The sequence below is a fragment of the Chelonus insularis genome, unplaced genomic scaffold, assembly GCF_013357705.1.
Source record: "Chelonus insularis isolate UGA/USDA-ARS -01 unplaced genomic scaffold, ASM1335770v1 contig_94_pilon, whole genome shotgun sequence".
NCBI classification, from domain to species: domain Eukaryota; kingdom Metazoa; phylum Arthropoda; class Insecta; order Hymenoptera; family Braconidae; genus Chelonus; species Chelonus insularis.
Genome location: NW_023276783.1, coordinates 306,558 through 321,667, shown reverse-complemented (window position 1 = coordinate 321,667; position 15,110 = coordinate 306,558). Strand labels below are relative to the sequence as shown.

At 30.3% G+C, this 15,110-nt stretch overlaps 3 protein-coding genes across 3 annotated transcripts; 1 reads left to right on the top strand and 2 right to left on the bottom strand.

Annotated features, from left to right (window-relative positions):
- Window positions 1-432: 432 nt before the first annotated feature.
- LOC118072725 (membrane-associated guanylate kinase, WW and PDZ domain-containing protein 1) lies at window positions 433-7,534 on the bottom strand. Its single transcript, XM_035092821.1, has 8 exons — window positions 6,739-7,534; window positions 5,957-6,028; window positions 5,648-5,876; window positions 5,157-5,560; window positions 2,956-4,952; window positions 2,698-2,868; window positions 2,448-2,582; window positions 433-1,760 (listed from the first exon to the last, which is right to left on the bottom strand). Exons 2-8 carry the CDS (start codon window positions 6,003-6,005, stop codon window positions 1,608-1,610), a joined length of 3,138 nt encoding a protein of 1,045 aa, XP_034948712.1. The 5' UTR covers window positions 6,006-6,028; window positions 6,739-7,534; the 3' UTR covers window positions 433-1,607.
- Window positions 7,535-7,844: 310 nt separating this feature from the next.
- On the top strand, window positions 7,845-11,258 carry Rnp4F (RNA-binding protein 4F). The gene is made up of 4 exons (XM_035092759.1): window positions 7,845-8,198; window positions 8,276-10,519; window positions 10,595-10,742; window positions 10,816-11,258. Exons 2-4 carry the CDS (start codon window positions 8,432-8,434, stop codon window positions 11,244-11,246), a joined length of 2,667 nt encoding a protein of 888 aa, XP_034948650.1. The 5' UTR covers window positions 7,845-8,198; window positions 8,276-8,431; the 3' UTR covers window positions 11,247-11,258.
- Window positions 11,252-14,069, bottom strand: LOC118072694 (uncharacterized). Its single transcript, XM_035092760.1, has 3 exons — window positions 13,427-14,069; window positions 12,495-12,840; window positions 11,252-11,786 (listed from the first exon to the last, which is right to left on the bottom strand). Exons 1-3 carry the CDS (start codon window positions 13,652-13,654, stop codon window positions 11,407-11,409), a joined length of 954 nt encoding a protein of 317 aa, XP_034948651.1. The 5' UTR covers window positions 13,655-14,069; the 3' UTR covers window positions 11,252-11,406.
- Between the last annotated feature and the right edge of the window lie 1,041 nt (window positions 14,070-15,110).

Below are 15,110 nucleotides of genomic sequence, written 5' to 3'. Positions count from 1 at the left end.
TTTCTACACATCTAATAAATTCATTAATATTAATATACTGTAACACATCGAATATAAATTTATATTTTTTCGTTTCAAGTTATCTACATAGTTTAAGTTATAGTTGAGTGATAAAATGTTCGAAAAAAAAAAAAAATATTTTCAATTCTGAATATGGTAATATAGGATTACTGATTTAATATATTTTAACAACAACATAATTGAAATACATAAGTAATATTGTCATATAAATTTTTCTGTATAATTATTAATATAGAAATACAGATTAAAATAAACACTTGCCCATCGTCAGTTACAAATAGAATTCACATTGTTTACAATTACAATAAATATTAATGAAGCAATTAGAAGATTTAAATTTATCATCACTGGTAATGAGTGGCAAAAATATTTAAAGTCGTCCATAAGCATTAATAGATACGAATAAAATTAAAAGTAAAAATATGTTATTGTTATTTATTATTCAGTCATAAAATCAGATATGAATGGAAGACGTGGCAAAGTGCACAAAAATACAGTTGCATTTACTCTTACTTTCCATATTTTAATTAGAATATTGCTTCCAGCTGATGCTAATAGGTATAATTAAAATTCAGCATTTTTTATCTAATCTATTATAAAACAAAGTTACAAAACATGAGCATCCATTACGTAATAATTCAATGTTATGATTCTCAATGCTTTTTATCTCATTATTTCAATTTATTATACAAGAAGGCACAGTTTTGGCCAAAATGCATTCTATTAATATATTTATAAATATATAAGCATATAAAAATAATGAAGATCGTTTTTCCTCTATAATTTGCAAAAATAAATGCTAGTTTTTGCAATACAATATTTAGTGTACAAAATATTTAAAAACGCTTAAGAGAACATCAATTTTAATTAATTCAATTCCTTGATAATATTAAGATCAAATATGTAAATTCACTAAGTTAATTTCTTAATATTAATAAAATAACTCTTTTCATTGATACGAAGAAGAGTATACGTAATCTAAAAATAAAAAAATAGATATCTAAGCATATTCACACTGTATAAGGATGCGTGATTATTTATTATGTACGTGTTCTTATTTATTATATTGAAATTGATTTTTTATAGCGTTGATCGAGAACAACAAATATAAGTTTTTGAGATTATTAAAACAGAAAACGTCAATCTTTTCTTTGGTTACATATGAGCTTGACAATTATTCAAGGATACTATACATAGCAAATGATTAATAAAGAAAAAATAATTGCCAATTATTGAGTCTTCGATCAATTATACAATTTTCTAGAGATTCATAATTATATTTATAAATTTATTTTTACATATTGATTTTTTTCTATTTACCCTGTTCACTTAAGAATGTCATTTTCCATGTTTTAAAACTTTTTCTGTCCTCTGTATAGTACATGACTTCACTGTTATAGATACATCAATATTACTATTTATATTGATTTCATATTTGTTAACTGATTTCAATTTATGTTAATAAACATTTATAATTTATAAGCGCAATTTAATAAGTTCAATACAAAAGGCACTCTGGTCATTTTTAAAAAAGTTACCTCTATCTATGTAATAAAAAAATTGATGATATAATACTTAATGATTATTTACTGTTTCTTCGAGGAACAACAGCATAGTGGAATGAAGAATTTTCGCTTTTTTACACATTTCACATTATTTGTCTCTAAATTTTGTAAATGCGATTGTTCGGTGTCGTCATCATTTTCCCGAACGTTTATTTCGTCGAATGTAATATTAGTCTATAATGAATTTTAATAAATAAATTTTCTATATCATTCGACAAAATCAGAGTACATATAAGATCAATATTTTAATACATCACGTGCTAAACAAAACATTGTTTAATAAACACACATAAAAGGGTTAAAAACTTTTAGTTATTACATTATTCTTGAATAAACGTTAGCACCAATAAAGTATTTTAGCAAAGATTTAATCGATCAAATAATTTGTCACATTGTTTGATCTATAAATCTTCATAATGGATCTATTTATGGTTAATCAAAAATATATGTCTAAATTTTTTAGTTATTACTTTCACACAAAAATACTTGAATTATTTTATCATCTAAATTTCAAAAATCTAATTTGAATAATGTTACCAGTTAACATAAAAAAATAATATCACCTACATATCATGGTTACACAGAATTACTTTTTCAATAATCAGTAAAGTATTTAAATCATAATTCAATGCGATTGGATATGACCTTTGAATCCGGTATCGCTTTTGATTCAATGAATCAATGTTTACTGTTAGACACTAAAGCTCATAAATAACTCATCATTAAGTTATTTTGCATAATTTCCAACGTTAGTTTGACACAATCACTTAAGTGATGTTAATTTATTTTAAGACCATTTGTTAAATGTTATATGTGTTGTTTTTAAATATTCATATCGTATAGATGAGGTGGTGCACCTACCGCACTTGGCATTTGACAACCACGACGTACTAGGAGTCTTACAGATGGTCCACCATTGCGAATTATTTCAATGGCCTCTGCATGAGTCATATTTTTTGTATTAATTCCATTTATTTCAATTATTTGGTCTCCAACCTAAGCAATAGAATCAAATAATTATTAAATTGTACTGTTTACTAAATATTTGATTAAAATATTAATTTAGATTTATTAACAGTCAAATTTTTTTAGTAATTAAACGGTTACTTACTCTTAATCGATTATCAATGGCTGCAGGACCATTATCAGCTATTTGTAATACAAATAATGGCATATTTTGGAATTCACGACCTCCACGAATACTAAATCCAAATCCACGAGTTCCTCGAGTCAATTCCACGGCATGATATTGTCCACCATCTCCGTCACTAGTAGGCTCATCCTAAAAAATATCATTGTTTAAAGAAATTATAAATAAAGCAGCTGGTAAGTTTTATTAAAATTATTATAAAAATTCAAAAACCAGTACCTTTTGTGACATTGATGTAGTACTACAGCAATCATCAATAGGATAACCTATTGTCAAAGTAACTGAATAGCCCGAGTCTTTAATTAAATTGACAATGTCTTTATGACAAAGATTAGTAATATCAACATGATTCACAGCTAGAATATGATCTCCAACTTCCAAACGTCCACATCTTTCAGCAGGTGAACCTTCAATAATCCTACCAATTGTTGAACCTGCTTTATTCACAGACGAAATGATTACAAATCCAAATCCTTCACTTTCCATTCTCGTTACGGTCACATCATAAGGATACTGAAGATTCATAGGTTTTCCATAGGGTGGTTGAAGATGGTCTTGAATATTAATTCTTCTTCGAATACCAAGAGTAACTCTTCCATTCTGTGCAGCAGCAATCATAAGCTGCACTACATGATGATGAGAAGAATTCATAACACTTTCTCCATCTACAGACATAATTAAATCTCCGGTGTTAAGCCGATTATCTAAATCAGCTACTCCACCTGGTACAATGTGTCCTACAGAAACTTGAGAATTTTCTTCAGTCCCTCCAACTATTCTAAATCCAAATCCAGTGTCCTGTCTTACTAAAGTTACCAACGTTTCAATCCATTCAACACCCGGTGTAGTGGGACAGACCATTTCGTTAGGATACTGAGGATATCGGTTGACTGAGCTAGAGTGTGGTTGCTCGTGTTCAAAGCTTGTTGTTTCCTTTCGTTTATCCCAAATTTCACCAGTGTCCACATTCTGTTCTTGACCAATATTATAACTGGTGTAGTCTTGTATGCCATATTGCGGATGCATACGTGTACCATAAATATCTTTATAATAATCTGCATGTAAGTTGCCGTTTTGTTTCATTAAAATATCATGACGTGATGGTTCCATTGGGTAAATATCATTACCTAAATTCATTTTTTCATTAATACGCCAATCACGTTTCACTGCATGTCTCATTGGATCATCATCTATGTTAGCCATACGTTCAAAATTATCAGCCAAAACACTAATATTTCTTTTATATGTGTCAGGATAATACAAATCTTGATTATAATCCGGATATTTGCATCGATTATCTAAAGCATTCAAGTCATTTGTGGGCAGCCCTGTTCGCCACTCAGGTCTATTTACTTCCATTGGAGATTTAGTGCGATTTCTAGTGTCTATTAGTGGAGTTTTAGGTCGACTCGGTACTACTGTCTTCGCTTGTGTGCTATAAATATCAGCAGTTGGCGTTTTACTTCTGAAAAAATCTTGCGAAGTCTTTTCTTTCTTATCATTCACTTTTGCTGTCGTTCGTTGCACTTGGATCAAAGCTTCTTGATTACGTGCACAATCTTTTAATACTTGTACAACCTCAGTATGACACATATTTCTTACATTAATATCATTTATACTAACCAATATATCCCCTTCTAGCAAATTTTTGCAACGATGTCTATCTAATATTTTTTTGACTTTTTGCCCATGAGAAGAATCAGCGATTGTAAATCCAAATCCCATCGCCCCTTTCACTATAGGGATACTAAAGAATTCTGATTTGATTGGAGTAGGGGATTCTTTTCGTTCACTAAAGTCACCAGTATCAGATAACAGAATGTCTGTGCTATTTGGTCTTTTAATTGTATTGATTTTATCGGATATGCACAAATCTGGCATCGAATTCACGGATGTAGTTGTAAGATTTTCGCCATTTTGAAGAGAATGCATTGGTAAGAATGAAGAATCTAAAAATCCAAATCTATTTCCATTTTGGAGACTAGGATCTAAATCCATATAGAGACTTGGATCTTCTGGCATCATGTCTGGCGCATTTACAGCAATTGTTGTTACTACTTCGGTGTTGGGGTCATTCGGATCGAATGGCAATGGATACCCACGACAGACTTCTAAAGTTACCGTTTCTCCACTGGCGATTGATTTAAAAACGTTGACCATTTCGTTGTGTGTAAAACCAAGCACACATGTATCGTTTACATAAACTAGCACATCACCTGGAAATGGAAATAACAAGTTGATAAAAAAGTGTTTGTGATGAATGAATGCTTCTAAGTAAAAACTTTCACAACATTTCTATTTGTTCAATAATTTTTATCATTTTATATAGAAGTAATGTAAAATAAATGAAATATAAAGCCATTAAAAAGAAAATTATATTTTATAAAAACAATGTATAATTGTTTTGATGCTATTCATACCAGTTTGTAATTTCCCATCAAGCCAAGCAGGACCGTTGGGCGCAACACTTTTAATCTGTAAAAACTCTTCAACGGTATCATCACCACCAACTATTGTAAAACCGAGACCTCTTGAACTTTTTATTAAAGTTGTTTGAATTCTTTGCCCTTTTAATTTATTTGGATTCCTAGTGAAGTTTGGGCTTTTTCTTTCTGCCAAACTTTGCTGAGCACGTTTAGCTTGTAACACTGGATTTTCATACTGCGTTCGACGATTAACATGATCTATAAAATAAGTTCCATAAAGTTGATCATCGATTTTCTCCCATCCATAAGGCAACTCGTCATCAAGGCACTCTTCTAAGGAACGTTTTTGAAATTTTGATAATCGTGGATCTAACCAATGAGATGTTCCAGTATTGTGACTGAAACAGTTATATATAAACATAGTTATTTTAATCCAACTGATTGATACGCCATTATATTTTTGTCAATATGTCTCAAATACTCACTCTATAAAATAAACTTCACCAGTTTCTGTGTATGCTTTTTCCCAGTTAGGTGGTAAAGGTCCTAATTGATCATCGGACACTGGATTACGACAATGATTATGTTCATTATCATCATCTAAATTTTCTCTATCTTGTTCTGAATCTTCATTGTACATATAAGATGGAGGCACACGGTGATTTGTGTTATTAGAATTACTAATATTTAATATTTCTTTATCAACACTGCTTCCTACAATGTAATAAAATTTAAAAACATCAATCTTCGTCATCACTTAAATATTAATAATTATTTTTAATAAATTTTCATACCATCAGGAGCATTGTCAATAGAAACTGTATCTTCAGTCTTATTATCCATGTTTCCAAGAATATTTTCAATTCCTAAAGAATACATCACTATTTTAGAACATATTTTATCATATCAGTACACTAAATGACAAAAAATAATTTGTCAAAGAAAAACACATAATCACTACAAAATATTCATACATTAGTCTTTAGTTAAACACTCATGTGCTTACAAAAGCTTCGAATGTTCAAAATATTTCATGTTTAAACTTCATGAAAACTAATTGAATAGAGATATTTTGACAGGTTTCCATGCAGATGTTACACTAGACACTACAAAGTTGAAAAAAATGAAATTTTAGCGTCTGATCTAGACGGTCGATAAAAGGAACCACGTTCACAAGCGAACAGGTGTGTTGAACTATTAGTACTAAAACTTGAATAAACTTTGGAGAGAATAACTAGTAGTGTATGCACAACATATGAAACTTTATACTCATTTAATCTGTACAATCCCCCATTGGATCTTCACAAGTATGACTTTCTATTAAGTACGAAAAAATGTTTGTAGGTAAAAGATATAACATATTATAAAAGAAAATTAGAATAAAAAATTTGAAAAAAAAATCATTCACTGTCAATGGTACTAAGAATGGTATAAATAATATAGAAGCCCCTTGTTCCATTTAATAGTCATGAGAAATTTTCTCATAACAGTTAGAAAAACCCGTAAAAGAGTGTAAAGAAATGAGGATTATCAAGTAAATCCGAGAGAAATATTCCCATGATATTTTTTTACTCACATTTAGACTGCGCTTTCACGATCTGTTTTCTTTCCTCTCGAACCATCATTGTGACTAACAGTTGAGTTATTCCAATATATTGAATCATCAGTTTTAATTTAAAAAATTCTTACTGTTACAAGGAGATCTTTAAACGCAACATAGCCACTTTTAATGTATATTTTATCAAAAACTTATTCAACGCAACTATACAATAAAAGAAAGGAGTGAAACAGCAAATGCTGCATAAGTGCATAGACCGTAACGCATGGGTTTTGTATGTGTATATTGTATATGAACGCGACAATTTCTTTACGACGCCATCACACTGTCCGGATTAGTACTACACACATCAAGCAATTATTACCGTTGACCCTAACCTAACAACTTTGAAAAATTATTTTTTATTTATTGCAGCTAAATTTACTATGCTTGTTTATTTCTTTTATTTTTTTTTATCAATAAATTCTTTATCGTATATTGTTTATATTATGAACAATATAAGTGATTGGCTTTGATTGATTTACTAAAAATATAAAATAAAATTTCCATGTCATTTAGAAGAGTACTGGCGATAAAATATGTTATAATTTATTCATTAATTGATTTTTATAAAGTTTAAATCGATTTATTCATAAATGCTTCATAATAGAATAGAAATACTCCAAAACGTTACTCCAAACTGTAAAGTCATAGCTGTTTTAGACGCTTCACAGCAGGGTAACAAAAAAAAGTAGATAAAGGTTCTAAATTTCTAAAATAACAGCACTTAAATTTCGGACTGAAAACTTTTCTAATCTGATTATAAAAAAGTGAAGGTCATTTATGTTCAGGTATAAATGAGTTAAACCTTGACCATGTACAAAATAATTTTTTTATGATTATAAAAAAAAACTCTGATACTTTAACCTCAAGTGTTTCAATTTTGTTAATAAATTAGTTACATTAATAATAAAAAAAACCATCAATAAGACATTATTACAGAATTTATAATTTAACCAAGCTTCAACTATTTTGTATATAATAGAAATGAGTACAAAATGCTTTCAAATGAATATACAATAATTATTCTTATATTATTTGTAACAAGTACTAGAACTTAAACATAATATAATGATTATTAAATGTAATTGTCGGCCATACACATTTTTAAGTAAACATTCAAAAAAGATCGAAGATTTCCGAGAATTCACGAAGGAGTAGAATACCTCTTGCCTCCTGATACTGCGTGGATATCATAGAAAATTACCCGTGCGGCAATATTATATGGCCGTACACGGGACGGGCGCCTTGAATCTGATTAGTCTTGTAAAGCCGGATAGATATTCATTTATTTGTGAGTGAAGTTCATTGTTTTTAGCTCAACAATTCAATTAATTTTCACAACGGTGACAGTAATTAAGAGAAACTAGGATAAAATAAGTCAATTAATTTAACATGATATCAATCGGCAAGAAATGAACGTATTTCAAATAAGAGAGGTTAGTAAACATGTCAACGTTTAGTTTAGATTTACGTATCACATCATCCAATAATATCCAATATATTTACATTACAGAAGCTGTAGATTTCGTACTTTTGTTTACACTTAAATACGTGTGAGACGGGGGCATTAATTTTAGGTTGTTATTATAGTTCAATTCGTACTAAGAAAGTTTCACTAGTAATCAAAACATTGAAGTGAGTATATACTTTTGCCGGGAAAATAAAAGAAATGGATCAAATGGAGGAGGATGATAAAAAATCCTTAGAAATCAGTGAGAAAGAGTTGATGGAAGAAGAAGCTGAGAAGTCAGATCAATCCAACGAACTCAGTGATAATCCTGATAACGATGAAGCTGAAGATTCTGATAATGATGATGACGACGATGATAAGGCAGACGAACTTGAGGTTAAAAAGCTAGAGGCTATTTTAGCTCAAAATCCTTTCGATTATAATACTCACGTACTATTGATTTCAAAGCTTCAAAGTATGGGTGAACTTGAAAGGCTACGTAAAGCTCGAGAAAACATGAGCTCAAAATACCCATTGACTTCTGAACTTTGGTTATCATGGCTTAGAGATGAAATGAAACTTGCTGTGACTTCTGAAGAAAAATCTGCACTGGTAAATCTTTTTGAAAGAGCCATAAAAGATTATTTATCAGTAGAAGTGTGGCTAGAGTATCTCCAATTTAATATTGGTTCTGTAGCAAGCAGTGGAACTTCAATGAATTCTGTGAGAGATTTATTTGAACGGGCATTAACTTCAGCTGGGCTTCATGTGACAAAAGGTGCGATTATTTGGGAAGCATATCGAGAGTTCGAAAATGTTCTAATTGGAATGACAGCTGATGAGGCAGAAAAAGTAGAGCAAATTAATCGAGTTGGTAACTTATTTCGTCGCCAATTAGCTTGTCCTCTTTTAGATATGGAAAAAACATATGAGGAATATAAAATTTGGAAATCAGATTTAGGAAAAGATTCTAATATTGATGATAATATAGTTTCTTTGGGATATAATCGTGCTCATACTGATTTAAACTCTCGTCTTCCTTATGAAGAAAAAATTATTTCTTATCAGTCAGAATCAGAACTCTTTGATTATTATAAAGCCTATCTAAATTATGAAAAACAACATGGCGATCCAGCCAGAGTTAGTATTCTTTTCGAACGTGCAGTTGCTGATTTAAGTCTTCATAATAAACTTTGGGAAGATTATTTGAATTATCTGGATTCAACAATTAAAATGGAGTCTGTTTTAACTTTAGTATATGAAAGAGCAACCAGAAATGTTCCTTGGTGTGCCGAAATATGGAAAAAGTGGATGAGATCTATGGAGAAATGGGAAAAGTCCTTGTTAGAGATCCAAAGTATTCTAGAAAATGCTCTAGAAGCAGGATTCACTACTGCTGATGATTATCGAAATATTTGGTTAGTTTTTCTAGAATATTTAAGAAGACGAGTTGTCTTGGCAACTAAAGAAACTGAAGAAATGCATTTGGAGACAATAAGACATTCCTTTAATCGTGCTTGTGAACATTTAGCTAAGCTATTTGGACTTGATGGTGATCCACAATGTGTAATTCTTCAGTTCTGGGCAAGAACAGAAGCCATTCATGGAAATAGTATGGAAAAGGCGAGAAGTTTGTGGGCAGATATTCTTTCTCAGGGGCATTCAGCATCAGCTTCTAGTTGGTTGGAGTATGTTTCTCTGGAGAGATGCTATGGAGATACTAAACATCTTCGAAAACTATTTCAAAAAGCTTTGACAGCTGTTAAAGATTGGCCAGAAAGTGTTGCAAACGCTTGGATTGATTTCGAAAGAGATGAAGGAACTTTAGAACAAATGGAATTTTGTGAAATTAAAACTAAAGAAAAGTTACAAAAGGTTATGGAAGAACGACAAAAAACACAAGCAAAAATACAAGAACCTGATACCCAACAAGTTTATCAAAAGAGGCCAGAAAAGAGAAAACTTGAGAAAGAAGGAAGATGGAAAAATCTTGATGTCACTATGAGTAAAATAAGTAGAATTGAAAAATCGACTTCAAAAGAAAGCAGTTCAAATGCTGTAAATGATAAAGAAAAAGAGAAAAAAATAACACCACCACCTGGATACAAACCTAGTGATGAGAAAACTGTTACAGATGATGAAGTTGATGAGAAAATAACCATTTTTGTGAGTAATTTAGATTACACGGCGACTGAAGAAGAAATAAGAACAGCTATTCAATCAGTAGGCCCCATTACAAAATTTAAAATGGTTAAAGATTATAAAGGAAGGAGCAAAGGTTTTTGTTATATTCAACTAAGTAGTGCAGTAAGTTTCAAACAATGGAAATTTTTATTAATTATGAACTAAATTTCTGAATAATTTACATAAATTTTTTTTTAGAACGCTGTTGAATTAGCATTGAAATTAGACAGAACACCAATTAATGGGCGACCAATGTTTATTTCTCGTTGTGATCCTAATAAAACTACTCGATCATCAGCTTTTAAATATGCTTGTGATTTAGAAAAGAATAAACTTTTTGTTAAAGGTGAGATCCATTTTGAAACGATAAGCTTCTATCATGAAAGATTAAAAAGAAAATTAATGAATATTCTTTTTAGGGCTTCCGGTTACTACAACAAAAGAAGATCTTGAAAATATCTTCAAAGTTCATGGAAATTTAAAAGATGTTCGTCTGGTAACTTATCGTAATGGTCATTCAAAAGGACTTGCTTATGTAGAGTTTGAAGATGAAGCAAATGCTTCAAAAGCACTTCTAGCAACTGATGGTATGACTATTGGAGATAAAGTAATTAGCGTAGCTATTAGTAAACCTCCTGAACGTAAAAAACTTCCTGAAGAGACTCAAATAAAATCACTCGGTGGAACCAGTGTTAGTAGAACCCATTTAGGTGGTCCCAAAACGATGTTATCAATGGTACCACGGAGTGTAAAAACTAATATAAAAAATGGAACTACTAATGATAGTAGTGAAAGTGTTAAACCTATGAAAAATGAAGATTTTAGAAACATGCTTTTGAATAAAAAATAAATTTAAAAAAAATCAGAAACTTTATTTTAAATAATGTTCCATATTTTCATCACACATAAAATTCATCATAGCAGTTTATTAAACACGCAAATATTAAAAAAAATAATAATAAAAAAAATAAATAAAGTGATAATTATATACAGAATGATTTTTTAGTATTTCAAAAATGTAGACTGGTGGAAGATAGTCTTTTATGTCTTGGTGGTGCAACTGGAGGTTGAGGTTGAGCCTCGGGTGCACATCTTCTGGCCATTAACCATTTTTTAGCTCGTCCAGCGTGGTAATAATAAACATAAATCAATGAGAGTGCGGCTACAACAACCAAGAAGCATATCCCAGCAATGATAAAGCTGAGGTACCAATAAGAGTTTAATCCTGGTACTAATGCTGGCCATTCTTCTGTTGGAACTTCGCCTGGGCTGGCAGTAGATGAAGAGTCTGATGTTGGTGCCTTTGGAAGAGCCAGAGGAGGATATTTATCACCGATTGTGACATCTGCACAGCCACGAAATTCTTCTTGTGGTCCACAACCAACTGCACCTATAAAAAATATTGATTTACTGAAGGATTTATAAAAGTATGTACCGATAAAATTTTTTAAAATGAATTATGAAAGAACTAATATTTCTTATTTTATGTTATGATTAAAATTCAATTATATGATTAATTATTTCTAATAAAAGTATTGATTTTACTCAATATTCTTTATAAAAAGGAAAAGGCTTTAGGCACCTTTGAAGTAATTAATTTCATAGCTACAGAAATCCATTGATTGGACTGAGCTATTTATAGAATTAGTTTGGTAATACAGAAAGTTCAATATAAAACTGCCACTTGTCTTGTTTTTTTATTTTTATCGATTTTTTCATATTTAAAATAAATTTCAAGTAAGAAATATCGTGCACAAAAAAGCTTTTACGTCAGTCTTTTTTATGACTGATAGAGTTTTAAAGTAAATAGAAAATGAGTATTTTGATGAAGACTTTTTAAAAAACAAATCGACAATAACTGATATAGAAAAGAAGGTGTGTAATTTGATGAAATGTCAGTATTATCAGCAGATAATGAGCACGTTTCGTATTATTTAATCTATCATAGTATAAAAAAATTATCAGTAGTATGTATTCTATTGAATAATTGATGAATTTTATAGAATTATTACATAAGTTAACAATTATATCAACATATAAAAAAGGTCAAACTTTCTAATTGTTTTAGACATTGAATAATAACTAAGTTAATAAATACCAGTGCCATTTCCACAATCTCCCCAATTATTTCCAGCAACGTATCTCCACTGCAAAACACATTGAGCACACGTTAAGTCATCAGGAAGTTTGTAAAGAGTTTCAAATATTTTATTCCCCGGTCCTGGGTAGTATCTTGCTGTTCCATTACTCATAGCTAAAACAGTTTTATCCAAACAGTCTTGAGTCACTTCTTTGCCCTTGACAGTCATCGGACAAATTTTAAATTCGAAGTATCCACGATGGTTTGCTGTTAGCTGGATATGTATTGGAATCACTTGACCTGTCTTATATTTCCGTACTATGACACTATTGCCATATTTTCCACCAGTCTCATGTGCTCTTGGCTAATGAGATTAAAAGTAAAATGATTGTTTTAATTACATGTTTTTCAAAGTATAATTCAATTTCAATCAGATAAAAATAAAATTACGATCATTTGTTAAATTCATTTTTATTTCAACTTTGAATTGTGATTAAGGTAATTAATTACAGTAATTCTTTGTACTTAATTAGAATAATAAAATTTTATGTGCTAATTTTTTATACAAAAAAATATTTTAAAAACTTTAACTTTCAATATGATTAAATGGAGATTACAATTTTAATGATGGGTAAAGTTTAAAATATTTCAAGCATATTAAAAATTTATTGTCAAATTATTAATAATTTTAACAGTTATTAAGAGTAATTTTTCAGAATGAGTCATCTAAAACGTAAAGATCTAAAATTTCCTTATTCATTTTTACCATTGAGTCTAGTATTTCCATAACAAATAACAAATTTGCATGTCCTAAATGAACAAACTTATATAGAAGTCAAATGAAAAATTAATTTAAAGTTTCGTTATTTATTTTGTGAAGTTATTAATGTTTATTTTAAGAATGAAAATGGAAATTGAAAATTTTTTAACTTTTCTGAAATAATTTTTACCTGTTTTAGGTCCCATGCATCACCACAGATTCCGCAATTTCCTTTATTCCTTTGCCATTGTCGAGTGAATCCACCACAATAACACTCATGGTCGTTGTAATCGTGTGGTGTATCAAAGCCATACCGCCACATTGATGCTCTTGAAGGTGGTTCAATTAATCTTCCATGTGAATGGACATGAATTACAAGACAACTTATAGTTATTAAAAGACCCAGAAATAACTGCATAGTTGTATATAACTATTTACAAACTTTAGAACAACAAATATGTATATAACTAGTGGTCAGTAGGTTCACCAGCTCTTGAATGCTCCAAAGAATTCTTCAGTAGCACAATATAAATGCAGTAATTAAAATAATAATTTAATATTCAATTTTAGACAATAGAAAATCATATTATTCTGATCACAAGTCTTTCTATTGCAATCACACAAAGCCAATACTCTAGGCAATGTTTAAAAGTTGATTTAAAAGTCACTAAAGCATAATAATGTGCACTTATGCCACATTTATATGTGATATAAATTTAAAATACGGTCGTTTGGAGAGCACACGAATGCACTGAGTACAGAAAGAAAACGCCCGGTCAACCGGTCGTTAATGACTGAACTCGACTTTGACTTCTTGTTGACTCGCTTGAGAAAGGAACTGAACAGAAAGCACTGTATGAGCTCTTTCCATGTGGGAGTAGGTCATCAGACCAGACCACTTGCCCGCATTTTATTTAATACCTTAATATATTCGTACAATCAGTGATTCCACCTAATGGTTTTTTTTGTTGTTTAGGAAACATTTGGAAACTAACATAATTATCCTGATCTACTTCAACTTCCTGAAGATTAAACAAGGTGAAGAAAAAAAAATGTCTCGATAACATTTATTTATTTACGTGAAATAATGGAAACTTTCACAAGGAAAAAAGAAATTGTCGCTTTGTGTTAAAAATTTCACTAGTTTCTCTATAACAAATTCCCGAACAATTTGTCGACACAAGGGATTCGCTTTCGTGGATACTAAGCCGCAAATTTCCATTCCGTTGGACTGAAGTGACCTCGCAAATCCCTCCAGGTATTCAGTGAATGAAAAGAGAAGAGTCAAGCTAAAGGTTGATAGTGAAGAAAAACTGAATCTTCAAGATCTCCTTGTTTTAATTACTTTGAAAGGCTAAAAAATAATTGAAAAAAAAAGTTAACTTAATATTAAATTATAAAATTTCTTCTAATTAAGGATGATTATATTTAGTTATACCTTATTAGTTGTTTAAATACAATATGAAGTACTTTATTAAACATTAATAAATTAATTAGAAAGTTAAGAACGTAGTTGGCACACTACATAAAATTATTCTGCTCATTAATTCGAGGACTATCGATTTCAGACTTTACAAATGACGTTTTCAAATATAAAGGAGAGTAACGATAAAACTGAATAAAACTGAAAGATTATACAGAAGAATTGAAAATAGAACGATGAATTTTTTAGAATAAATATTAAACCGAAAGGGAGTAATAGGAAGTATCAAGTGTACATTATGGGTATTCATTTATACCATTTCCGCTCAGACAGTGGTATATAGAACAAGAAGGTGAGATCATAGGCATGGAGGTCTACAACCTCACTCTGCTTCACGTACACTTTAAAATGTGGTAGCCTTGACTTGCGTGTATGGCATCCAGACGAAGCA